The 26,571-nt window shown below is 45.1% G+C and overlaps 1 protein-coding gene across 4 annotated transcripts in view; it reads left to right on the top strand.

Moving 5' to 3' along the window:
* The window catches only part of CEP78 (centrosomal protein 78), a 428,004-nt gene that overhangs the window by 29,762 nt on the left and 371,671 nt on the right, over window positions 1-26,571 (top strand). For all 4 annotated transcript variants that reach the window (XM_085633291.1, XM_085633307.1, XM_085633281.1 and 1 more), the window contains exons 4-5: window positions 7,433-7,505; window positions 12,269-12,372. In XM_085633291.1, the coding sequence (XP_085489417.1) occupies window positions 7,433-7,505; window positions 12,269-12,372 (177 nt within the window). The remainder of the gene's footprint in view (window positions 1-7,432; window positions 7,506-12,268; window positions 12,373-26,571) is intronic.

Below are 26,571 nucleotides of genomic sequence, written 5' to 3'. Positions count from 1 at the left end.
TCGGAAACACGTTACCGAATCGCAATTTGGGTTTGAGATTCGGTATATGTTTAGGGCGCTCCTTCCAAAAAACAAGTCTGAATGGGATGTTTGAATGCTTTGCGACAGAATTACGGTGGCAAACATTCATATTTTACTGCCTCCTTAAAGGAGGTGGTAACCCATTCGCAAATAGGAAGGGGTGCCCAGGGGACCCCATCCCTTTTGAGAATGGAAATTAAATATTTTTAAGAGCAAGCAGTGGTCTCGCGGAGCACTCACTACCTACTCTTAAAAAAATGAATCTGCAAAGTATATATATATTTTTTTTTTTTAAACCGTTTATTACAAAATTAAAAAAATATACAAAGATGGGCCTACAACCTTCAGGCCGGCCGCTAGCAAGCAAGAGGAGCATGTGATACAAACAATAGCGCGCATGCCGCGGCAAAGGGAAATGCACAGGAGTTAGAAGCGGTGGTAGCCACACCATCCGGGCCCACATAATGGTTTCATTTTAATATAAATAACAACAAAAAAACAAATCCACAAGGCAACCCACAATCGGAAACAGCAGCATGTGCTCCCCTAGCGGGGGGACCCTACCAATCCATAGGAGTATCAAGGGGGGGAAAAAAGGTCAAGACTGGGATTAGGTGGACTCAGTGCCCGGAACCGGGGAGATAAACTGGCTAAGGGGACGGGGCCGGTGACGGATCGGGCAATAACGGCGGGGTACAGATTCCCCCGCGGTAGGCGTTCCAGGGGCCCCATACGTTCACCCATGTCCCAGGCTTACCTCTCGCAACATACACCACCTTTTCCCGAAACATGCACCAATCCATGTTATCCTTCCATGCCGAGACAGTCGGCGACCTCTGGGAACCCCACAGTTGAGCAATGTCGCGTTTGGCCACCATATATCCCAGAGTCACCCACCGCGTCTGCGGCACCGAGTAGTCGGTTGGCTCCCACACATTCAACAGGCATCTCCTCGCTTCGGGCAGCAGCGACACACGCGTAACCACCCGCAGGACCTCATGCACACCACGCCAGAATCGCTCCACCTCCGGGCATTCCCACAAAATATGGAGAAAGGTCCCCAAAGAACCACACCCACGCTTACACAACCCGTCCACAGCATAGCCCATACGCAGTAGCCTTGGCCCCGTAACATAGACCCTATGGAGTATCTTGAGCTGGACGAAGCGAAGGCGGGCCGGTATGGCCACCTCTTTCGGGGAGGCCACCGCCGATACCCAGTCCTCGTCATCCAGCTCCAATCCATCGGCCACCCATGCCTCACGAAGGTTAGTCAGCAGTCCCGAGCGGTCATTGATAAGTTTTTTATAGATTAATGAAATCGTGCTGTCCGGTACATGTCCATCTAGCACTCTATCCTCCAGAGGGGAATACTCCGGGATGGAGGCAACGTCCGGGAATACGGAGCATAGCGCATGACGGATCTGCATATACCAAAAGTACTCCCTGTCCTGCAACTGGAATTCTGTCTGTAGCATCTCGAACGTTTTGAATCCCCCCCTCGTCCAGAGATCACCCACCCTGCTGATGCCTATCATGTCCCACTTTTCAAAGCCCTTCGAGGTCCACAGGGAGCCCAACTGCTCAGATGCGTATAGTGGCGACGCCCGGGTCAAACGATCTTTCCACCCCATCGCCACATTAGCCGCGTGCCACACTCGTACCATGACACGCGTGGGGCCCGTCAGACGTGCGTCAAGCGAGCTGGAATAAAGCGCTCAGTTATAATCACCACCCGGCAGTAACATCTTATCCATTTCAAAGGCCGGGTTTAGAGCGGGCCCGTACAGGCCGTGATTAATCGCAGCCAGCTGGGAGGCCCAATAATACCGTTTGATATCCGGGAGGGCGATCCCCCCGTCATACCACGGGAGCGTCAGCTTCGCCAGGGCGATACGCGGTCTACCTTCCCAGAACAGTCGGCGCTGCAAACTCTCCACCTCGCGAAAGTAGCGCGCCGGGACGACGTCCATCGTGTTCTGCAGAGCGTACAGGAAACGCGGCAGCGACATCATCTTAAACAATGCCGCCCGGCCGAGCGGCGAGAGCGGCAAGCGCCTCCAACGCGCAACATCTTCCTTCAGGCGCTGGAGGGGGGGAAGCAAGTTCTGACTATATCGGGCCTCCGCGTCCAGGGTAATGAAGACACCCAGGTACCGAAATCCCCGCGGGGCGATCTGGATAGGACAGCCCCGCGGAAGGATAGGATCCTCCCCAGAGAGAACATAGACGCACGATTTAGCCCAGTTGATGACAAGGCCGGAGTTAAGACCAAATGAATGCAATACATCAACCAGTACTATCAGTGATTTACGTGGGGAAGCCAGGTACAGGAGAATATCGTCAGCGTATAGAGATACGCGGTCCTCCTACTCGGGGGTCCAGCGGAGACCACGAATAGAAGGTTCCCACCGCAGCCACTCCGCCAGGGGCTCCAAGGCGAGCGCGAAAAGGAGCGGCGATAACGGGCAGCCCTGCCGCGTTCCCCTGCCCAGCTCGAACGGAGCCGACACTCTACCGTTCACCACCACCTGCGCCAGCGGGCCAGAGTACAACAATTTTACCCAACTGATGAATCCTGGGCCAAACCCAAACTTCGCGAGCGTCGCCCAAATATAAGGCCATTCAAGCGTGTCAAACGCCATAGTGGCGTCCAAGGACGCCAAAATGGCCGGCTCTCGTATGAACGGGACACGTGCGAGCACCCCATGCAAACGCCGCAGGTTAAGCGCTGTATTGCGATGAGGGATAAAGCCGGACTGATCCTGGTGAATCAAGTCACACACTACGCCGACCAGCCGATTGGCCAACACCTTGGCGAGGATTTTGGGCTCCGCATTCAATAGCGAAATAGGCCGATAGGATGTGACCCGGTCCCGTGGCCTCCCCTCCTTATGGATAACCACGATAGTAGCTAGACGCTGGTCTAGCGGGAGGGAACCCGCCGAGTGGGCCGCGAGGAACATAGCACGGAGATGCGGCGCCAGCGTATCCGGTCGCAGTTTATACAACTCGATGGGAAGACCATTAGGACCCATGGCCTTGCCGGAAGCGACCGAACGTATGGCGAGGGCAATTTCTTCGGAAGTTGGAGCGGCGTCCAACGACACTCTGTCCTCCTCCGAAAGGGAAGGCAGCGCGATATCCCTGAGCAGGGCGTGGGAATCCTCTTCAGAGCGGGAGGACACCGGGGAATACACCCCACGGAAATAGTCTGCAAAGCAGGAGACAATTTCTTCTGGTTCAGTGACACACACCATTCTGTTTCTCAATCAACGGGACAACTCGACTCGCTCTCTCCTTTTTGTCCAGCCACGCAATCAATTTACCAGCCTTATCACCCACATCATACAGTCTCCCCTGTTGCTCTCTACTAAGGCCCCTGGCCGCCTCCGTGACGAGGGCCTTATAAGCCGCTTGCTTGAGTCGGAGAACATGTAATTTGTCATCCGTCACCCCACATTCTAGATCACCCTCCAACTCGGTTATCTCAGCTTCAACACGGGTCACCTCCTCCCGCTCGCGCCTCCGGGAATGGGAAATGAGGGACAAGGCCTCTCCCCTGAGTACCGTCTTGAACGCCTCCCACAATGAGATCGCCGATGACACAGACCCCACATTCTCGTCAAAGTAGCGCTTAAGGGATTTAACCAGCTCTGCGCGAATGGTGGGGTCACGCAGGTACCAGGGATTAATCGGGACCACCCTACCCTCTCCCCTCGGAAGAATATCAAAGTACAACAAGAGCGGGGAGTGGTCCGAAATACCCCGTGCCAAATGGCGCACCTCCCCTATCCTCCCAACGTGCGCCGCCGGAACCAGGACATAATCTAGCCGTGAGAGACTACCATGAGCCCCTGAATGGAAGGTGTACTGTAGCTGCGTGGGATGTTTCAAATGCCAACAATCCACCAGCCCCAAGGTATCCAAGAGGCCAGACAACCACGCCTGGGCACGGGGGAGATCCCTAGGGGGGTGACGATCCACAGTTCCGGAAACCACAGCATTAAAATCCCCCCCCACCACTAGAATCCCCTCCGGAAGGCCAAGGAGGAGGCGCCCCAGATCCGCAAAGGTGGTCTGCTGCAGCCCCGGCGGGACATAAACAGACACGAAAACGACCACTCTGCCCTCCATTCTACCCACCAAAACCGTGTAACGTCCCCTGTCGTCATGGTGCACCTCATCAATCTCCAACGGGAGCGAGTTCTTAACCATAATGCCCACACCCCTTGAACCAGACGTGAAGCCCGAATGGGCCACAAGGCGGTAGCCCCGTCGATTCATGGCACAAAAGGAGTTGCCAATGAGGTGTGTCTCCTGCAGAAAAACTATATCGGGCGAAATTCGCTTCAAGAACTGCAGGACCACACCTCGTTTTATCCTGTCCCCCAATCCATTAACATTCCAGGACAACAGACTCAGTCCCCTACCCCCCATCATAAACAGAAGCCATCACTCGTCCCCCAGAGAGCACGTTAGAAATAACACAACGATGCTTTTGCCTTGTGGTAGAAACGAACAACACCCCACCCCAACCCACCCACCCCAACAAAACTCCCCCCTCCCTGCACCCCTGCATGAGCCCAGACAGCCCCCCCAACTTGCAGTGTGCCTGTCGCCCCTATATAATAAAACTAGCTAGACCCCCTAGAGGAGGAAAGAGTACCCCTTCTAGACCCCACACAACCTCCAAGGGAGGGGAAAGAACAAAGACAGAAGCTTGGTCGAAAGTGGCATCATAGTCGTCCAGAGTGAGGCCCAATATCAACCCCTCAGTCCCGATCCAGTGGGCCGTCTCCTCCCGCCGCCCCCCCCCCCCCACCATCTCGAGCACTACCCCCAGACAGAGTGTCCAGCCAGTCCCCGGCCGCTTCGGGACGATCAAAAAAGTGCGTGCGACCATCCACCTCTACCCGCAGCTTGGCCGGGAAGAGCATGGCGTATTTTAAGTTCATGTCCCGGAGCCGGCGCTTAACACCCAGGAAACTCAGTCTCTGTTTCTGGACCGCTTGAGTGAAATCGGGATAAAAGTTCACCTCCATATTTTCCAGCTTAATCGGCCCTTGCAGTCTGGAGGCTTGCAAGATCGCGTCCCTGTCCCGAAAGTTAAAAATCCGGGCAATGAGAGGCCGCGGAGGGGCTCCGACCTTCGGCCTTCCCCCGGGAACTCTGTGGGCCCTCTCCACGGCAAAGAATTTACTCAGTCCCCGAGGCTGGAGATGGGTAGCGATCAGGTCCTCTACAAAAAGATCCGCCGCCGCTTCCTCCCGTCCCTCGGGTACTCCGATGATGCGGATGTTATTCCTCCGGGCCCGAATCTCGGAATCCTCCAGGCGCCGATCCATAAGCGCACTCGCCTGACGAAGTCGGTGCACCTCCGTTTGGAGGGCCGCCACCTCAGTCGTGAGGCCCGATGCAGTTCGGGCCAAAGAATCAACCCGGTCGTTGGTCTTGGAGAGATCAGCCCTCACCAGGCCGACATCCACGAGGACCGCGTCGATCTTATGCGCCAAGGTGTCGAACCGCTGGCCCACCGAGGCCTTCATCTCAGCAATGGCGCCCATGACGTCTTGCAGAGTCAGATCTGTGGGCAAATCCGGGGCATCAGGGGGGCCCTCAGAGGACTTGTGCGGTCCGCCGGGAGATCCCTTCTGGAGGGTATAGCGGTCCATGATGTTGGCCTGATGTACGGCGCCACGCCGGGTCGACTTGGTCTTCGACCGATCTCCGTCTTGTTTCGTGGCCATCGCCACGGGTCACACACCCGCACCAGCTACGCCGTAGAGGGCAGGCAATCAAGGCCACGAGCTCCGGGGGGCCACCCCAGGTCGACGGGTTGAGTCACAGCCGGCAGGCAGGCAGGGTCCCCCGGCGAGGCCACACCAACACAAAGAGCTCCGCGATCTCACTTGCAGAGACGGCAAGGGGGTGCGAAAGTGTGGGGTACGCGATTCGCCAGGCCCGTCCCGCCGTTGTTGTTCACTTTGCCACTGGATCACCCCCCAGCGCAAATCCGGGGTCTTGCGAGAAGTAGGCCGCAAACTTCAATCGGTGCCCACTCCGGTACCCGAAGTCCGATTCGAGAACGGGAAACGGGTACCACCTCAACTCAGGCTCACCGACACAGTCCCCTCAACCGAGGCAGGATGAAGACAGGATAAACGTAGGAGGTTGCGGAGGTCCTCGGGAGCCTCGCACCTACGCGGCCATCTTGGTTGCGCGCTAGGCTCCTCCCCTTATATTTTTTCTTTTTAAACACATCCGGTTTCCAAAAAAGGAAAACAGACTGCATTTAGAAGAAAAAAAAAAGGAGTAGTTTAATAAAAAGCAATAACAGACATGGTGGTCTGCTGACCTCAGCCATCTCTGTGATGGCTGCGATTCCTAATCGGTTGCAAATTGCAACCTACCTCATTAATATGCGTTAGGTAGGCCTGTTTGTGACCCACTAGGAATCGTTTATGAAACGCAAAAGAGTTTCATACCTTAGAAATACCGATTTACCTAATTTCTGTTCGGAGAGAATCGTAATTAGGAAACTGGTATTCCTAATGTAAATATATCTGGCCCTAAGTTACCCTGGTGGGTCTCCTGTGCTCTTTACAAGACTATATATAAATAATATGCTTACTGTTGACCTGTTTATTGTAAAGATGTCTGTTGTTCATCATTGTAAAGCCCTCGGCTGGCTATCAGGGTCTTGTTTGTACTACAGAAAACTGCAAATCAGTATATGAAGTTTACAAAATAGGTAGCGCTTATTTTATTGACTATAAAGGGTTGAAAATCTGAGTGCACCTTCCTGGCGTTTGCATGGGCGACTTTAGTGCTTCTCAAAGATCCTTGCTGCATGGCCGTTCTCACGCTGCGCTCTTCTTGATTTGTAAGCCCCTAATGTAATTTAATCTCTATGACCCCCCCCTTACCCCTCAAACAAAGGAAAATGCAACTTTTTTATATACACTAGAACAAGGGAAAATACGATTGACTGTGAGATCAGCAGATTTTCTTTGTGACAAGCGTTGCTCTAGGAGCTTCAACTGCAGATACTTTCAGTGGGTATCCTGGTTCTTGAATAGGTGACTGGGTGATACAAATATATTGAAAATTGATGCCCTAACCTTTTTTTTCTTATAATACTCATATTGGAATGAGGAGGTATTGTCATTTGCCCTATTAAGAAGTTAAAAGGTAAAATTACCACCTTTCTACCTTGATTGTTTACACCAGTTTGTTTTCAGTTGTTGTATCTTTGCCAGAAATGACTTAAACCTTTTTATTTTGAATACTGTTTTGAAGCAGGCCTAAGTTCGGTTTACCGGAGAAAACTCTTCTAAAGAAGTCATTACATGCATTTCTAAAATTTTATTTGAGTGTTCATTTTAAATAGAATTGTTTTTTATTGAAGGGACTGGCTACCACATCATCCTTGGAGAACCTGTCCTTACCACAGTGTCTATTTGGGGATAAAGGATTACAAAGTGAGTGAATATTTGGAAATGGAAAAAACTGTTTGCCTTTACATTAGATGTGAACATTAAATTATTACTGATCTATTTTTATTATTACCTTGACCTACATTTTAATGCACAAGGAAAATCACTATCCATTGGTTTTCATATGACTCCTAATAAACTAATTTATATTGTTCACATATATGTATGTTACGTTCAGGATTCCACTCTGAATCTCTTGCCTGTTCAAGTAAGGATTCATTGTTAAATGTGAAGTCATTAATGCATGTTCATCATTAGAAACTTTATAGTAGTGGGCAGAAAAGATTCTCATTGCATAGTTTTCAACAATCACTGATTCACAAACTAGAGCTCTAGGATCACAGTGTTTTTTCCAGAGGCCCTAATAGCTTTCACAACTTTCTGTCTGTGTGTTTTTTAGCAGGACTGCCTAACCTTATCTTTAGCCCATTTCCATAATTCATCTGCAGGCGGTGCACCTAAAAATATTACTATTTCAAAAATTAATCTCATCAAATTTTTACCTTCAGGTGTTCATTGAAAAAATGTGTAAACCACTGTGTGCCCTCAGACCCAGTATGAAATGTAATCCAATTAATTACGGTCTACGATACTCCTAGTGGCATCACCCTTAGTCTGTGGGTGGCTAAATGCCTCAATGGTGTTCCACTTTCGTTAAAAGTTTTGTTTTGGAAAATGCTTGACTTGGGAGGACCGACATTTTATCTCATCCATTCGGCAAACCACACATAGCTCAGTGTCATGGTCCTTGTAATTGAGAAGTTGAGGCCCTGTGGCTAGGAGGTTTTCCACCTTGGCTCAGCGAGCTCACTTCACAGCAAAACAGGAGCACTGCTTCTCTGGCAGGAGTAATGTTTTCAGCCAGGATTCCAAAAGTGTTCATGTTGAGAACCTTTTTACCATCCCAGGATAGCCACAATTTTTTATTTGTAGATATACTCCCACCCCTGTGCATCTTTGACTCTGTTCTAAAGGTGTTATTAAGACCCTATCAGCTGCATACCTATGGTCCGGAGCTTGCAGACCATGTTCACCATGTCTGGCGAATGTCTCTCTTTTTCCATCCCTCTCACTACTGCATTGCAAAGGTTCTCTCTTCTTCCATCCCTCTCACTACCGCATTGCAAAGGTCCTGGTAAGCTGCAAATATTCTGTCTGGAGCTCTCCAATCTTCAATGCTAAAGAGGTTCAACTGCCCTTTAAGACTGGAAACAGTATCTTCCATTATACTTACTGGCTCAACCAACACCTCTGCCCCTCCCAAATGTTCCTCCACTGAGGGACCAGTCTAATGATCTTATCTAAATTATTTTGATGTGTAATTGCCCCTTCCTTATTCTTTCCCATGTCGCGGAGTCAGCAGTCAGTCCTTCCATGGCCCTAGCTAAACTCTGTGGTATAGGTTGCCACCAGAGGATGTTTATGAACCCAGCTTCATCTGATATGGTTCAACCAAGGGCAAGGAGGGAAAGGCACATGGCACTGCATCCCTCGCTGATGACAGGCAGGCTGGGGCAAAGAAGATTCTACAGGGAGATAGATTCTCCTCTTTGCAAGGCATAGCAAAGTTGGACTTGGCAGACGCATGCTAGTACCACATGTTCTCAAGTGGCAATTACCTCCCAGGCCCTGGGTACACATTTTATACTATATACTAGGGACATACAGGCACGTTAAATGTGCCATTCAGGTAAATGAGGAAATTTAACAGTGATTAAAGGGGAGCACAGGGATCAATAGGGTTAAAAAAAGGCAATAAATCTGGGGTGACCATGCAGAAAATACAGATTCCTACAGTATTTGAGCTGAGGATGGCCAAATAAGCTGGGAATGCCTTTCTTCCTTAGGTCACAATGAAGAGTGCAATGGTGAAAAAGATATATTCACAGGCATGTTTTCGCCCTCAACATAAATTGCAGCTGCTCGTCCACTCTTTTGAGGGAGGCCCAAGAGTTAAGTTGTGGGCTGACAAAAAAGCAGATCACCCATATCTTGCCTATCTGGGATATGCAACAATACATATACCCAAAGACGTTAATAAGGAGATTTACACTTTTGTCTGTGAGGCTGCGCACGTAGACTTGTTCTGTCACTTCTCCTCCACAAGTAAGCGCATGTGTTGGATGATTGTAACTAAATATTGATCATGACCTTGAACAAAATGTCAGTCTCAAAGTACCTCCAACCCTGAGTGCATCCAGGCTCATTTTCAGGGACTGTGGGTAGGCCCTATATTATAGCCTGATGCAACTCACAGAGTGTCTCTTTAGGGCTTGGAATTTAGAAATCTCAGCATGCCAAAGGATTGCATGGATTTACTAATCCACTTGAGGATATTCTCTAAAAAAACACATCCACTTCCAAACACGTTCTCTTCATGGTGTATTGAGAATGCAGGGCTGCTTGTTACAAGCACACTCCATCAGATATTGCTGCAACTAGCAAGCTCTCACCTTTAACGCATCAATAAGGTTGCACTTGTTGGTGATCTAGCACAGCAGAAAAACGTAGGCCAGGGCAACCTCTTTTCCACAGCCTTTGGTCAAGCATGGTTTCCACTGAGCAAACTTTCAGTTGTGGTGTGGGAAACTTATTTTCTTTTCCTTGTTTGATTTCTTGTTCCTTTGACCAAATCATTGACGCAGAAGAAAGCTGGTGGATTAGGAGTAAAGTGTTTGGTGGGCATCTAATTAGTCTGTCAGGTGCTGCTCCGTTGGATTAATCTTTAAGATGGCTGAATCAGCAGGGGCTCCGCCTTTAGAAGATGACGGTCTGTCTGGCTTGAAAAAAATATAGCTGGTGGATCAAGTTTTTGAGGGACTTGGTACTGTGTTATGTTTGTGGCGGAGTACCCTGTCCTCCAGACTCTCAATCAGCCCCTTAATCCTCTAAAGAATGGTATTGTTACTTTTAGTCCAGTTTTTACCCGACAACCCTAATTGTATCATTACACTTTCCAAGCCTGACCCCTTCTAAACCAATGCATTTGCCTGAGGAGATCACTGAAGAATGGAAATGAAGTAAACAGGTCTGAATGGTATAAACTTCACCTGTAGTGAGAAAAAGGCTGTTGTGTGTGTGAAACCATATCCAGCACATGTAATTTTTCCAGATAACCACGAGCATTTTAAGAGTCCCCTTTAAGCAAGTGCATTATAAATCATGATTGGACTTTTCGATCTTTCTTAATGGAATTTAAGTTTCAAGTTTTTATTTATTGTGTAATTTCATGCCAATCAAGCAATCAAACCATTGATTTCCAAACAACATAAGAAGTACTTTGAGGATTCATCATTCAAATTTAAATCATTATTCTAAAACTACAAATACATAGTTTTTTCGACAGTAGTGAAACAGTTCCCCGATTTATAACTTTATGCAAAATTCTCACATTTGATAATAAAGAAAATTGATTGACTAGATATCTGCAATTGTTTAAAAACTGGAAGCAATAATTCTTTCCTAGCCCTCATAAAATGTGTGCAGAGAACCATCAAGTGCAAATAGTAATAGCAGCAGAATTGTAGAATGGGCATGTTAGGCATGGATCTGTCATATGATGTATTATTTGTTTTTTCATCTTCCATTTAATGTTTGCAGGAATTAGACCCAGTCTTAATCTTATCCACCTTCTAGTGTCCCTGGAATGTATGCGTTCATATAGAGGTGCAATGCACCCTTATGTTTTGTGTTGGCTTTATGGTTGTATTTTAGCACATGTACGCATCCCTGTAGATATTTTTCCACACAACTTACTTTTATCAACCTTCTTTATAAATTTCCTCCAACTTACCATTGTAAAATAGCTTATTTTTACTGAGCCTGCAGGATCTAAAAACTTGATTGGTAATATGTAGGAACACTTTGAACTATACCTCAATGATTGCCTCGCATGCTTCTATAATGCAGTACCAATCATTCATTGCTTTTTGATAGTATTTAAATAAATTACTTGCCAAGCCGAGTTTGTCTTAAAGGGCAATTTACAGAACCTGCTGGAAGCTGTTGCTTGGCATACCCCCTCTCCGGAGACCCACTCTGCTGACGACACCCAAGGAAAGGAGATTAGCCATTGCAAATTTTTTAGCAATTATCAAGGATTCCAAAGGTGTCCAGAATGGGCTTTGATGCGGGCAAATAAATCTGCAAGCTGCTGAGTACCTCCTCACTAGACCATACAGGACTGCAACCCCCCCCCCCCCCCCATGCACTAGTTGTAGCATCACCGACGGACCTGAGCTGCCACTTCTTGCAGCCATGTCCAGTCATCTGCGTTGGACACCAGCACCACTTCCTTCTCGGTGGAATTAAGCATTTCACTGTTTCTTGACTTTAAAAAAAAAAATCTAATTGTAAAGGACTCTGGAGTTGATCTTTGCCCAATAAAATGAAGTGTCAAGAGCTGTTTCCCAAAATACTGGTAGGCTTGAATCATCACAAATCATCACAAAATTTGATCATTATTAGATGTTCCTTTTTGAGAACACTTTGGTTGGGAGACTGAAATAGTGTTCATGTAAACATTTTTACAGCATTTTCTCACCTGCTTATTTTCTGCTTGTTTTTTTTGTGTGGACATAACACTTTCAACACGAGCAAAGTAAACAAAAGTTGAAATTGAATTGTACTTTCTATATTTAATGGTTTCCTTTGTTTCTAAGAAGTAACCAAGTTAATCAAATAATGCAAATATCAATCCATTCATTAGAAAGTTTAATGGCAACATTTGTTTCTGTGTTTTTTTCCAGTTATTTGTCAAAGTGTGAAGAATTCATCCACCATCATGACAGTCAATTTCACAGGTTGTGGTTTAACCTGGTTAGGAGCTGAGCACATGGCTAACATAATCAAGGTAGACTGAGGCTGTGTGTGAATATTATTACATTTATTGTTCACTTCTTAGTTGGATTCTCATCAAGCTTCTGAAAAGCTTCAGAAACTCCCTTATTTTCTTTTTGCCTTCCCCTTCTTTTCTTAATTCCTTTAATGCTTTTCTTCCCTTGATACTATACTTTTGTCTTTGTTGCTATTACTTCACCTCTCTCTTTTTTTTTTAATAAATATTTTTATTAATTTTCAACACACCCAAAGCCCCACATACAGGGCACATTGTCAGTGGGAGACATTTCTGTTACTTCACCTCTCATGTTGATTGTCCTTTACTTTCTTGCACCACTTCTTCCATTCTTATTTTCCCACTTTGGATAGACTACGTTATCCAAAGGGGTGACATCACTGTGGCTGAAATAAATCTTACCTGTGTCTTTTCGGCTTAGGAGTGTGAACCTATCTTCTCAATGAATCACTCATTAATTTAAGTACATTTGTTTACATTTGTTTTCAGCATAGAACAGGTCTTAATTGGGAAGAATGTTGTCGGAACTTCAAGCAAATGCAAGGGTGTATTTTAATTTGGCATACATAGTTTGTGATGCTCTTTTTTTTATCCTTTTTTCAACCACTTCTACTTTTTAAAGGTTGTGTCGGGGATCTGAGTGTAAGAAGAGAAATCATGAACTCATGGTAGTCTTGTCTTTTTTGTAGGATGTGGCTTACAGAGGTTCAGAACTGATGCCATTGATGATGTAATTTGAGATGTCATCAGTGATACAGTGTGAGATCAAACGGAGTGCACTGATGGGGTGCAATTTTTTTCTTAGTATATAGTATTGTGGAAATGTACCCAAAAGTGAGCACACTGGTGCAGGGTCACCCTCTTGTCCACGGGTTCCAAAGACTAACAAAAAGAGATCAGCACTGGAGTTGAAATAAATGAACACGTTTATTAATCACTCATGAGTGGGACCACGTCCACACAACACTCAAGTGCTGCAGGAGGTAGTACACTGAGCTCACAGGCCATCGTCCTTATATACAGGTTTTCTGCAATGTACGCATATGGACAGAAATGGAAAGAACAAGTTTAGAAGTAGCTATCGGCAAATAAGGGCAGACTGATAACCAGCAAATAGGGAGGGGGAGCAGGAATGCTTATGGCAGCAGTAAACATTCAACAGATACCATCTAAGACCAGGTGCACTGGCAGCTACAAACCCCCAGCACGTACATTGCTTAGCCATGTCAGGAGGTCAACTAAAATAGATGACACAAGCAGAGTGAAAAGGCAAATCGCAGAGTACGAAAGAATTACGAAGGAAACGAAATGGACACCACAGCCAAAATGGCTGTTGCTTATGCTAATGAAAATATCACAGGTTTTCCACTGACGACCCTTTTAGCATAAGCTGAGACATTTTCTTATTTCTTCAAAGGGGGACGATACACATCATGAATGTCAATTAACATAATTTCACAGATTTCTCGTTCTATTACTAAACGGGCATTTGCATTCTGGACATTCGTTTTAGATGGTACACAAGTAGTACAAGTGGAAATACAGAGGGAACAGAGCATTGGCCCACATTGAATACATAAACAAGAGAATTGCAATAATTATGAATAAGGCCGACAATATTTTCAGATCCCATACAGAAAATATGCTCCAGAACCATCCAGTCCAATTCCATGTTCCTGAGTCTTGATGTATCTCAGTGGCTATTGTATGCATTTTGGAAATGGCATCATAGACAGAAGGGGCGTTGTCAGGGATGAACACACAGCAGCTACTCCGGATAATGCGACATGCTCCACCACGATCAGCTAAGATCACATCTAATACCATTCTGCACTGTCACAATTCTCGTAATTTGGATTCCATTGCTGTTTGATTAGTCACAGCCTCTACCACTCGGGTCAAGCGTTGTATTTTCCTGCTATTTAAAGCTGCACCAACAAAGAAAAAGAGTCCCAAATTAAAGTCAACATATTGCTGTAACGCAGTGTCAGTTTGATCCACTTCATCATTATTTATAGTTCTTTTGAATCGGTTGAAGGAAATGTTATTAAACAATTTTTGATCTTTATAAGATGCAGATGCTAATAACACAGGAGGAAGCAAGAAGGACACATAGCATATTCCAGACCATCCAATTGGTAGATGATAGTAACCTTTACTTCCACAAATGAAATAAGTGTTATGTGAAGATAGAAACTGTTATTGTTCGTTCCAGTGATATTCAATACTGTAGTAGTCTCTTTTTCCTATAGGGATACTGCCAAAACTACCCACACAAAGATTTGCTCGGGCTCTAGTATCAGCGATAACAGGAGGCCCGTTACCCTTGGCCGTTCCAGTGTTGGGGAAAACATAGCTTGTGGAGGAATCTCCTTTGAGATACTCCTCCATTTCCCATACAGTTACTATGGCTTGTGGGTCCCCTTCCTCATCGCGGTAACATCTTATCAAGTTGTGCATCGAGTCCTCCTACATCAGCTAGAGTAACGTTACTAATTTCAGAGGCCCACAACAGCACGAACCAGGCTCTACAGGAGCCATTATGCAAGAATGGCAAGGGAATGAAAGGCGTTCCGCCCCTTTTCTGATGGGCTGGCATGGACCCAGTTCTTCCTGTTGGTCACTCGCACTGCAGTTCTGGTAGCAAGGAGGACCTGCTCTGGGCCTGCCAGCGAGGTTCCAAGCAGTTTGTCCGCAGGAAGATTTTTGTCAGAACGAAGTCACCAGGACGCATATTGTATCCATCAACCTGCGATCTGTCTGGAAGAGCTTCCTGCACCTGCTGATAAATAGAAGAGATTCTGTCAGTTTACTGGGACAAATAGTCACTAATCAATACGTGGAGAACTGCATGTATAGCGCGAGGCTTAGGGACCCCCCCAAATATTCATGTGCCGTAAGGCCAGATCGTGTATGTGGTATCGATCTAATAGAAAGCAAGGCTAGGGGCAGTGCATCGGGCCATTTCAAAGACGTGAAAGCCTGTATTTTAGCCAATTTCAATTTCAGGGTGGAGTTATAACGCTCCACCAGGCCTGCTGACTGTGGGTGAAAAGCGGCATGACATTTTTGCTTAATCCTCAACCCTTTCATGACATATTCTACAACTTGCCCAATAGAATGAGATCCGTTGTCACTCCATAGGACCCGCAAATGCCAAATCGAGGAAAGAACTCCTTTAGGAGAACCTTTGCTGTCGTGAGAGCTATATTATCCTTCGCAGCATACGCCTCCACCCATTTACTGAAGGCACAAACCACTACTAGGACATATTTTAGATTATTACAGCGCTCAAACTGAATGTAATCCATTTGCAGGACCTCAAAAGGTGCAGTTGGTGTCGCAAACCTTCCTGTTGGAGTTCGCGTTCTCTTTCCAGGATTATACTGGAGACAGACCAGACAAGACTGGACTATCTTTTTAGGAGTGCCGGCAATATCAGGATGATCCCAAACTTGCATAAGTTGTTTTGCCATTGTGGATGCACCAACATGTGCCGGCCCATGTGCCATGTGAATCAAAGGTTATAAGTATGCTGTGGGTAACTTCCATTTGGTCATATCTTTATTCCTCTAGCAGCCCTCATCATCCAGTGTTCCCTGCTTAGACCATTGATCTAGTTCATTAGCAGAGGCAGATTGTTGCATGTCCAGCACTTCCTGCCTGGCATCATGCCAATGTTCAGCTTGTGACTTCACCACATACATAGATGTGGTACTTCGCTGCATTGCGGTCTCACAGGCTGTGTGATCCGCAAAGACATTACCTGCTCCTATTCTATCAGTCACTTTCTTTTGTGCACTACACTTAACAATTGCCACTTTCTTAGGATAGGTTAGGGCAGTAAGAAGAAAATGCACTAATTCTCCATGCACTATCTGTGTCACATGTGAGGTGAGGAAGCCCCTTTCTTTCCACAAGCGACCAAAATTGTGTGCCACCCCAAATGCGTACTGGCTGTCGGTAAAAATATTGACAAGTAAGTCTGTACTAAGCTCACATACTCTTGTTAGTGCAATCAGCTCGGCCGCTTGGGCCGACTTTTGTGGGATGCGAGCTGTCTCAACTACTGTCTGAAGTGTCGTGATAGCATAGGCAGCAGATGTAGTGCCATCAGGTAATTTCAGACATGAGCCATCAACCCATAGCTCCCCATCAACACTAGAGAGAGGTGTATCTTGTAGGTCAACACAACCCTTTGTTTGCACTTCTGTGAGGAATATACAATCCTGTAACTCTTGTGACTGAGGCTGAGTAGCTGGACATGGTACTAGTGTAGCAGGGTTTAATGTCAAACCTCTTTTTAATGTGATATGATGGGCCAAAAGTGTCAATTCATATTCTGTCAAGCGAGCACTAGTCAAATGCTGTGTTTTCATTTGATTTAGCAAAGCATCACTGAATGAGATACTATCAAAAGCAGTTTGTGTGACTAAACTATTCTTTCACTCTGACGTATAGATACAGCTGTTGCTGCCACCGCTCGGAAACATTCAGGCAGCGTGCGAGCGACTGGGTCAAGGACAGCTGAGAAATATGCACATGGACGTTGTTTATCACCGTACATCTGTGTTCAAACCGAGAGGGCACAACCTTCCCTCTCGTGTACATAGTGTGAAAGTCTTAGTGTAGTCTGGAGTTCCTAATACTGGTGCAGTACAAAGAGCTTGGCGTAACTGTTGGAAGGCATTCTGACATTCAGTAGTCCATGGGAGGAGCATCGGAGTGTCTTTAGTCAAAAGGGCCAACGCAGGTTTAATAATGTGCGAAAAACTGGGGATCCACTGCCTACAACAAGAAGTAAGGCCAATCAGTGCACGGACATCCTTCTGAGTACGGGGCACAGGAGTATCTAAAATGGTCTGAATGCGATCTGGTGTGAGTGCACGTCCCTCCTTAGACAGGAGGTGACCCAAATAGGTAACCTGTCTACAAAATTGCAATTTCTTTTTAGAAACTTTGTGATTAAATGATAACAATAACAGTGTTCCTTCTTCACACTGCTCAGGGGTATCTGCAGCTAACAAGATGTCATCGACATATTGGATAAGGACCACCCCTTTTGGTACAGAAAAGGAATCAAGTTGTCTTTTTAATGCTTGACTGTAAATGCTAGGACTCTCTGTATAGCCCTGTGGAGCTCTACAGAACCAGAACGATCTATTTTTCAACGTAAATCTGAAAAGATAACGGCTGTCTGGGTCAATGGGTATTGAGAAAAATTCGTTCTTAAAGTCGATCACTGAAAATGTAGTGGCAGTGGGAGGGACCATAGTGAGAAGGGTCGTGATATAAGAAACTACCGGATATTGGGGCACTACAATTTTATTAACCTCTCGCAAATCAATAATGAATCTGTACATTTTAGTGTCAGTGTCTTCTTCCAAAATAGGAAGTATAGGGCTATTGCAAGTATTGTAGGGGACTTCTTCCACTGCCCCCACTTTAATCAAATCCTGAACAATACCTGCTAGTGCTTCTTCACCCTCTCGGGATATTTTGTATTGCGCAGACGAGGCAATGAAACACCTTCCTTTACTTGGATGTGTACAGGTGGAATTACCATTTGACCCACATCAGTATCTGATCTAGCCCACAAAGTACAAAGTACAAGGTAGGGACGCCAGAGCGGCATCTCCTTGATAAGATCTCTCAACCATTGGATAATTGTCATTTAAAATAACACGCACACCTTCCGGAGAACAACGTATTGTAGCACGAACATATTTAAGCTTATTGATACCCGCATTGGTTGTCCGGTGTGTCAGGGGAAAGCAAAAATGGACATGCTGCAGTGAATTTGTCAAGTCCGAATTCAAGTGGCTGAGAAAGCTGGCTAGGTGTAGGTGTTCCATCGAATCCTATCGATGTCATCATTGTGCCGGACAGGGGAGCCCTAGGAACCAATTTTTCAGACAGAACACTATGGGTAACCCCTGTATCAACCAGTAACCGATCAGTAGATCCCAAGACATTTGCTGCAACATAAGGACCCATTTGATCTACTGGCACCTCAACCGGTCCTTTACCCCATCCTAGGCATCCCTATGCGTAGTCGGAATCTGCAAGTGCATCAGCAGAATAATCAAACATTTGGTATTGATTTCGTCTATCAAAAGTATGAGAGTAATTTGGTCCTTGTTCAACTGCCTCAAACCTGGGACGAGCTCATGCACCTTCCCTGTTTCCTTAATTCCCTGGGCATCCTCTCATACTTCCCCTTTTCCCGCTTGTACTGCTGACCTTTCAAAAGAGTGCACTCAGAACTCCAATGCACAGTCTCTTAACAATAGGCAGACTGATCAGGAGACAAAATTGCTCGAGAAAGAGGGAGTGTTCTGGGTGTGTACATTGCACGTCCACCTCCCCTAAATGGTGGACCATATACTTGGGCCATCATAACTTTTGTCTTTAAGTCTTTAACCTTCTTATCCTCCCTGCCTTTCGCTTTCTGTTCCTGTTGCTCATAATACTGGGCCATGGTCAAAAGGGAAACTGGAGAAGACGTGGTCCAGGAACTCTAGCTAGCGTTTAAGCGACTAGCTATCTCCGGTAACATATTAGCGACAAATTTGTCAAGAAACAAATGCTTACCCTTATCATCGGCCAATGACTGACCACTGAAATCATGGAATGTCTCTTCAAATCTTGAAAAGAAATCAGAAACTAACTCATCCTTTTTCTGTTTACAGTACGCTAATGTAGTTCAATGTATTTTCTTAGGGGGTATGAGAGTGTTCAACTTAGTCAAAATAGCTTTAGGAAGGTCTAATATCTCTCTTCTTAGATTTCTGCGCAGACTCCCTTTCCGCATCTATTTCTTCTAAATGTTCCCAGGTATCACCATATGCCACATTATCATCTATTTTACGTATTGTTCTCCACATATCAGGGGCAAAATAAGCCCAAAGAACATATCACTATCTGGCAAGGTCATAGTGCAGGAGCTGATGGCTCCTTCCACCTCCTAATAAAAGGCGGCAGGATTTTTCCGGAGGTCGGGCAAAGCAGCCTTAAGAGCCATAACATCTGCTCTACTCCAAGTAGTGTAAACCCAATTATATATAAAATATCCCTTTGCATCATCCGAAGTTTTATTATCATTTGTTTTCCGCACCCTTCGGAGGAACATACAGGGGTGCAGCTTCATGCATTGGTTTCATAACCACTTCACTACTACTGAGTTTGTCCGCATCTACCGAAGCATCTACTTTGTTTGCCTGAGATTGAACTGCTTCTGCAACTTTATTTTTCTTAGCTAATTTTTGCTCCTTTCGTAAACGCAATGTTTCATTTCGTAATTTGACTACTCGCCTAATCATATCAGATAGATTCGAAGAAAGGAAAGTCCCATCTACTAACTGTTTATAATCAGTACTTATATCCTCTGGCTCTGTTTCATTAGAAATATGCCGCCAACCATATATTACCTCCCAAGAGAATTTTTTGACGAACTAAAATTGGTCTATATCTTTCCACTGTTGAACCATAGCTACAAGGATCGATGCAGTGTTATTCCGACGAGCTTCCTCTCTAGCAGCGGTTTTTAATGTATCTTTTTCTGCTTTAGTCAAAGTAGAGCAAATCTGTCGCCCAGATTGCCTGTCTTTATCCTCTGAAGAAGAATGCTTCTCGTCAGAAGCCTCATCCTCAGGGGCACTTGGAGTGGGAAATTTATACGGGGTGGGGGTTGTTCTAATAGGATGCAATCATCCTGAGGCGTATTGAGTAGTGGATAGATAGGGCGCCTAATAGGATACTGGCCATTTACCTCTAATCGATGTTCTCTATCTTCTTTTTCTATTCTTTCCTTCATTTCTTTCTGTTAATTCCACCGCTTTTTGATATATCTTCTTTCGCTGCTCTTTCTCTGCTATAGCTTCTGCTCTCTTTGTTCTCTCTCTCGCACTTCTTTATCCCACATACGTACACAATCAAACATAACCTGCCTACTCTTTCTTTTAAATAAACACAGCTCTACATATTGAACCTTTTTAGAATCGAATGACCCATTCGTTGGCCATTGTAAATCGGACTCTTTCTTTGTGTATTTGTTCCACAATGAACCGTACATTATGGGACAAATACCATATTTAATATACATCTCTCTATTGGGCGTCCCGTCTGGAGGAGCCGGCTGACTTTGCTCCAAATTTTTCTTAGTACCACAAGGGCAGCAACGCCACTTACGGAGTGTGCTGAGAACAGGCATGTTTTCACAAGTATTTGTAAAATATTACTACTCCAAACAAATATTCTAAAAGGAGAAAAATTTCCACATTACCTGCCGTCAATCTTTGCAAAGAATGAAAATTAAAACTAAACCAAGCAAATCAAGAGTGCCGCTTCAGCGACCTTACCAAACAGAAGTATCCAACTCCCACCTGCTGATCTCTGGTCGACCTAATGGTCACTGCCAAAGAAAGCCCCAGTCGAGCCACCACCCAGAGGGTCAAATCGAGAAAACCGTGAAAGTCAAGTCGGCCTGCAAAGACAAGGGTCTTCTCATGCAGTGCGCATCCTCAGTGATATTTTGATCTTCTGTCGAGACCACTCCTTCGGACGACCTCGTCTCCGATGGGCCCCACCTGTCGGGCTTCAACTGTGGAAATGTACCCAAAAGTAAGCACATTGGTGCAGGGTCACCCTCTTGTCCACGGGTTCCAAAGACTAACAAAAAGAGATCGGCACTGAAGTTTAAATAAAATAACAAATGTATTAATCACTCATGAGTGAGACCACGTCCACACAACACTCTCAAGTGCTACAGGAGGTAGTGCACTGAGCTCACAGGTCATCATCCTTTATATACTGGTTTTCTGCAATGTAAGCATATGGACAGAAATGGAAAGAACAAGTTTAGAAATAGCTATCAGAAAACAAGGGCAGACGGATAACCACTTGGTCAGCAAATAGGAAGGGGGAGCAGGAATGCTTATGGCAGCAGTAAACAGTCAACAGATACCATCTAAGACCAGGTGCACTGGCAGCTACAAACCCCCAGCACGTACACTGCTTAGCCATGTCAGGAGGTCAACTAAAATAGATGACACAAGCAGAGTGAAAAGGCAAACCGCAGAGTACGAAAGAATTACGAATGAAACGAAATAGACACCACAGCCAAAATAGCTGTTGCTTATGCTAATGAAAATATTACACGTTTTCCACAGTATGTCTTTAAAAAATTCGAAAAAAACTTTGCTAAAAGTAGGATGTTATCTTCAGAGATTCAACATATGGCGCCAAATTAATTAAAGAAAGAAAAAAATGCATTTCCTATGGAAGCTTTGCATTTGCTTCAATACCGTGAACCAAGATGGCTTCAAACTTGAACATTCACTAAATGCTAACTCACTTCGATTCACCCTGGACCACCAATCTCACTCTCAAGAAAGCACTGCCAAAAAACAAAAGTGGGTATCTCTCTCTTCTAAAGAAAGCGAAAGTTTTTTCTCCCAGAAAGACTTCAGCAGTGCTGTTCAGGCACTCTACTCTCCCATCTGGTGGTAATGGCCTACTCGATGGGCTCCGAGACGCCACACTGGCACCCCTTATGGGAACACTACATAACAGCATGCATCATCTAGGGCCTGAAGAAATATGATTGTATCACCCCCGTCCTGATAGAACTCCATTGGCTCCCCTTGCCAAACTGCTTAATTTACAGTGCCATCGGGTCTAGCGTCCCCACTTATTTTTCAGGTATACTAACCTTCTCTGATGACTTTTAGCACGTCCACAGTCAGGATGCCATCAGACTGCAGATTAAGAAGTGTAAAAAAGTAAAAAACAAGACAGCAAGCCCCTTCCTTTCATCTATGCACCCAGGATCTGGAACAGTATCCCCATATCCATCAGGACTGCCCCAATGGTGCTCCAGTTAGGAAGAAATTGCAAACTCACCTTTTATTTAAAGGACACTACATCACAAGCATTAATGGTCCAGAACCCAGCGTATTCACCTATCTCTTGTTGATTTTCTGCTGATCTTTGAGCATGTCCAGCACTTTGCTACCTTTTAGATAGATTCACACTGTAGAAATACCATAAAAAATGTTTCAATGCAGAACCACCAAGCTTACCCTGTTTCACCCATCCCCACCCCAGAAAGCCAATGCCAGGTCAAGCTCACGGACTGAAGGGCCCATCCTGCAAAACTGTCAAACAGTGAAACCACCAAGCTTCAGCCACCCGACCCCAACTCCAGAACATTAATACCAGGGCACTCTTTTTTTTTGTTTTTTTTTTGTTAATCTTTTTATTAAAACTGATTCGACAACATGTCATAGTATCACAGAATCATAGCAAAATTGGCAGCAAAACAAAGATTCGTCAGAATACATTGACTTCATACAGTAGGAATTACACGGTGAGGGAGACATCTGCTTCCAACAATTGGGGGGGTGGGGAACAGATATTACCACGGTATGCGTTCCAGGGGGCCCATATTTTGGACCATTTACGAGTGCAGCCACCAGCAATGTATACAGACTTTTCTCGTTGCATACACCAATCTAAGTCTTTTCCCCAGTCCGCAATTGTGGGTGCATGTGAGGCCCCCCAGAGCTGCGCAATATTTCTTTTGGCCACCATGCATCCGAGTGTGACCCATTGCATGGTATAATTATTAAGGTCAGTTGGTTCCCAAATATTAAGAAGGCATCAGGGGGCTTCTGGCTGGATCTCAATTTCTAGCGTGGTACTCATTATTTTGTGTATCTTACGCCAGTAGTCCTGGATCAGTCTGCAGTGCCATAAAATGTGCATAAAAATGCCCGGTTGTGTGCACCCCCTCCTACAGTTCCCATCTGCCTGACCCCCATATGTACCAGCTGGGGCCCCGTTATGTATATCCTGTGCAGTATTTTCAATTGCACCAGCAGGAGCCTTGCTGATATTGCGACCGTTTTAGGGGACGAGACCACCTCCTGCCATCCCTCATCGTCCAGCTCAAAATACCAGGGCACTCTTTATGTACCGAAGTACCCAGCTGTGAAACCACCAAAAGGCGGAAGCACCAAGCTTCCGTCCCTCCCCACCTACCCTTCAATATTCAATTCCTTGGCAAGCTCGCGGTCTGAAGGGCCCGACTATGAATCCGCCAAAAGATGGAACTGTCAAGTTCCTTCACCCCACCCCCTTTTCTCCATTCCATAATGCAACTCCAGGGCAAGCTCCAAGGACTGAAGGGGCTGGTTGTGGAACCTTCAAAGACAGAATTGCCAATCTGTCTCCCACCCCAGTACAAAACAGCTATAGTCGGAACTGCCAAGCTCCCTTCCTCTCCCACTATAGGGAAGGGACAACAGGGCCTGACCAGAGTCCCGGTTCTGCACCCTTTCGAGGAATTATACAACTTCGAGACTGTGGTCTCGCTCCCACTGCAGACAAACAAAGGCTGTCCAATTTGTATTATAAAACACACACAAAGGATTTGGTGCGGTGACTTGCCAGAGATCACACCCTGGACTCCACCCTCCTTTGCACACAGACAAAATCTGCTGGTTTACCTGATCCTCAGCACCTGACCTTTGAGTTCCTATGAACTGTCTACCCATACTGAGTACAATCGAAGGTAAAACACATTGCAGATTAGCCTACTGGAGTAGGTTTGGATACAGTGCCCCCATATACATTACTTGGTATAGTTAGGATAAAGGACTTACCATAAAATATGATATGCAGTCAATCTTTGCCTTATATGTCTACACACCATGTTTTTTAATTGTTAAGTTGTCTACAAACATTTTCTACAGAGACTGCAGTGATTGCTTACGAGTCAAAACCAAACTAAATGCACAGCAATGGTTATATTTAAACAGGTTGAAGTGCAGAAAAAACGTCCATGTTGAACATGATCACAAACTACTGAAATTCACTTAAAGTAAAGGCTAAGGTGAAGTTATTTTTAGATTTTCTCATAATACCATATTGTTTGTTTAAAAAAACTGAAATTTACTAAAAAGAACACTGTTAAAGTACTGTTGTAAAACAAAACCTAAAAACTCATGAAATTCATCAGTTATGTTTCAGTAAACTAACCATAACTTAGGCCCCATCACACAGTGCTTAGGAACTCACTTATTAAATCGGAAATGGCATTACTTACATCTAAAATGACATCACTGATAACTTCATCAATGATACTCCTGTTACCCTAACAAACTTAAAATAAGGAAAAAGGGGACTATGGTCATATATGGCCTAGGAATACAGTTGATACAAGGACACGTGCATGGTTTGAACATTGGCTAATCCATGCAGGCTACTCCTGCTGCACATGGTGTAGACTGTACACTGCAGGGATTAGCAACCCAGAAAGGGTTGGCCACAGGCAGTAACTTCTGCTTCACAGGGTAAAGGTGGTGTGCAGCTGGTGTTGGTTGCTGTGATACATTTCAATGAAAGTTCTGGTTTAATGCCAATGCCAGTTGCCAACCACATCTAAATAAAGCCAAAGACTGCGCACCAGAGAATACCTGCCCGTAGAGAGCTGGGCTCATGCCCCTGTTACATAGTCAAAACCAAGTGCTATTGACTAAGACATTGTAATTATTACAATGGCGGTTATTAGCTGTGGACTGTTGGATGCAGGACTGTGCTGAAGACTATGCTTCATTGCACACAACTTAAGGATGTACACTGTAGGGTGAGTCACACATAGATGCTTTAGTTCATGGTGTAGATGTAAATGTGGCCCTAAGGCTAAACTCCATTATAACTCCTTTATACATAGCTGAGAACTGTATGCACTGCGTGTTAACCAACTACAGAGGGTTGTCCATAGAGCCTAACTGGATGTGCAACCACTATGGTCAGTACTTGCTGCATGTTACCAGAGGTTGTGTGCATTGTGGGTTAGTTACTCAGAGGGCTGGCCTAGCTTTTATCTCCAATTTTGACTTGTAATCAGTGATGTAATTCGATATTTCATCAGTGATATCATCAACTATGCCATCTAACATGTCATGATTGACGTAATAGGTGAGGTTATAAGGAGTCATGACTGGCATAGGTTATGATTAGTTTAGTGAATCGTAGCTGGCGAATTTCTTTTTTTTTTTTTTCTTTTTCTTTTTTACATTTTGTTTTGTAACCATAACTGCACTTTAACTGTTTTTTTCAGTGAATTTCAGAGTTGTTTTTTAAACATACCCTATGGTATTACGAGCAAGCCTGGCCATAACTTCACTTTAACCTTTAGATTTTTGTGTGAATTATTTACATATATAGTATACATAAATGTATTGAACAAACATAATTATCAGGCCAAGAAAGTGGCACATCTTCTTTACTGCAACATCAGAATAAAATCAGTTCCAACCCCAGGATGAAACAAGCATTGGCATAGCCAATAGGTCTCGCCTTTGGGATCTTATAAGTGTTTAGCCATGCAACAGTTGCATAACTAAATACTTATAAGGTCCCAAAAGCGAGACCTATTGGCTATGCCAAGCGGCCGTGGGGCCGCGAAAGTGATCGCAATCAAACATCAAAGCAGCCGCAAAAGTGAAAGTAATTGCGGTCAAGCGCAGCGCGCGCACCCGCGCACATGCACTGTAGCTCTAGGCTGGCGTGGTAGCACTTTTTGGAGCCATCTCAAGTCTCGCCAGACCAGCGCATGCGCTGGGTCAGGCGAGACCTAAAAAGGATCTAGTCTGAGATTACATGAGGCATTGTGCAAACCTAAATGTGAATGAGTGGAGCATTGTTAATAGGCATACTAATTAAAAATCTTTTACAGAAGAGGAATATGATAAGGAAATGTGTTGGTAGCCAGAAATGTGCCTCTGAGTAGAGTGATAGGTGCTCTTTCTACTGTGAATGAGGTGTTTGAAGAGTTTTGTTGTGGCTCTTTCTGGAGGTTGGAGCAGTGGAGCAACCATGATGTACAGTTTCCATTTATTTAAATTTCTGTTTCTTTAACTTTGAGGATGATTGTGTCCTGGCTTTGTGTGTCAGATAGTCCACCTGAGATAGCCCTAGGTAAGGTGATTTGTTAGTTGTTACTACCTTGTACCTGATGTGGCAGATCTAAAAGATGATATGAGTCTTCATTGAAAGCAGAGGTATGATCTTTAGTATGAGGGTTTCAAGGTCAAATTCTTTATACATTAATCAAACAGACCAGAGTGTCAAGTGTAGGATTTATAGAATGTGATTGATTAGGGCATTGATATAATTCAGATATAACCA

Source organism: Triturus cristatus, chromosome 2_1 (genome assembly GCF_964204655.1).
Source record: "Triturus cristatus chromosome 2_1, aTriCri1.1, whole genome shotgun sequence".
NCBI classification, from domain to species: domain Eukaryota; kingdom Metazoa; phylum Chordata; class Amphibia; order Caudata; family Salamandridae; genus Triturus; species Triturus cristatus.
Note: the sequence above shows the minus strand (reverse complement) of the source record. Positions and strands in the feature narration are given on the sequence as shown.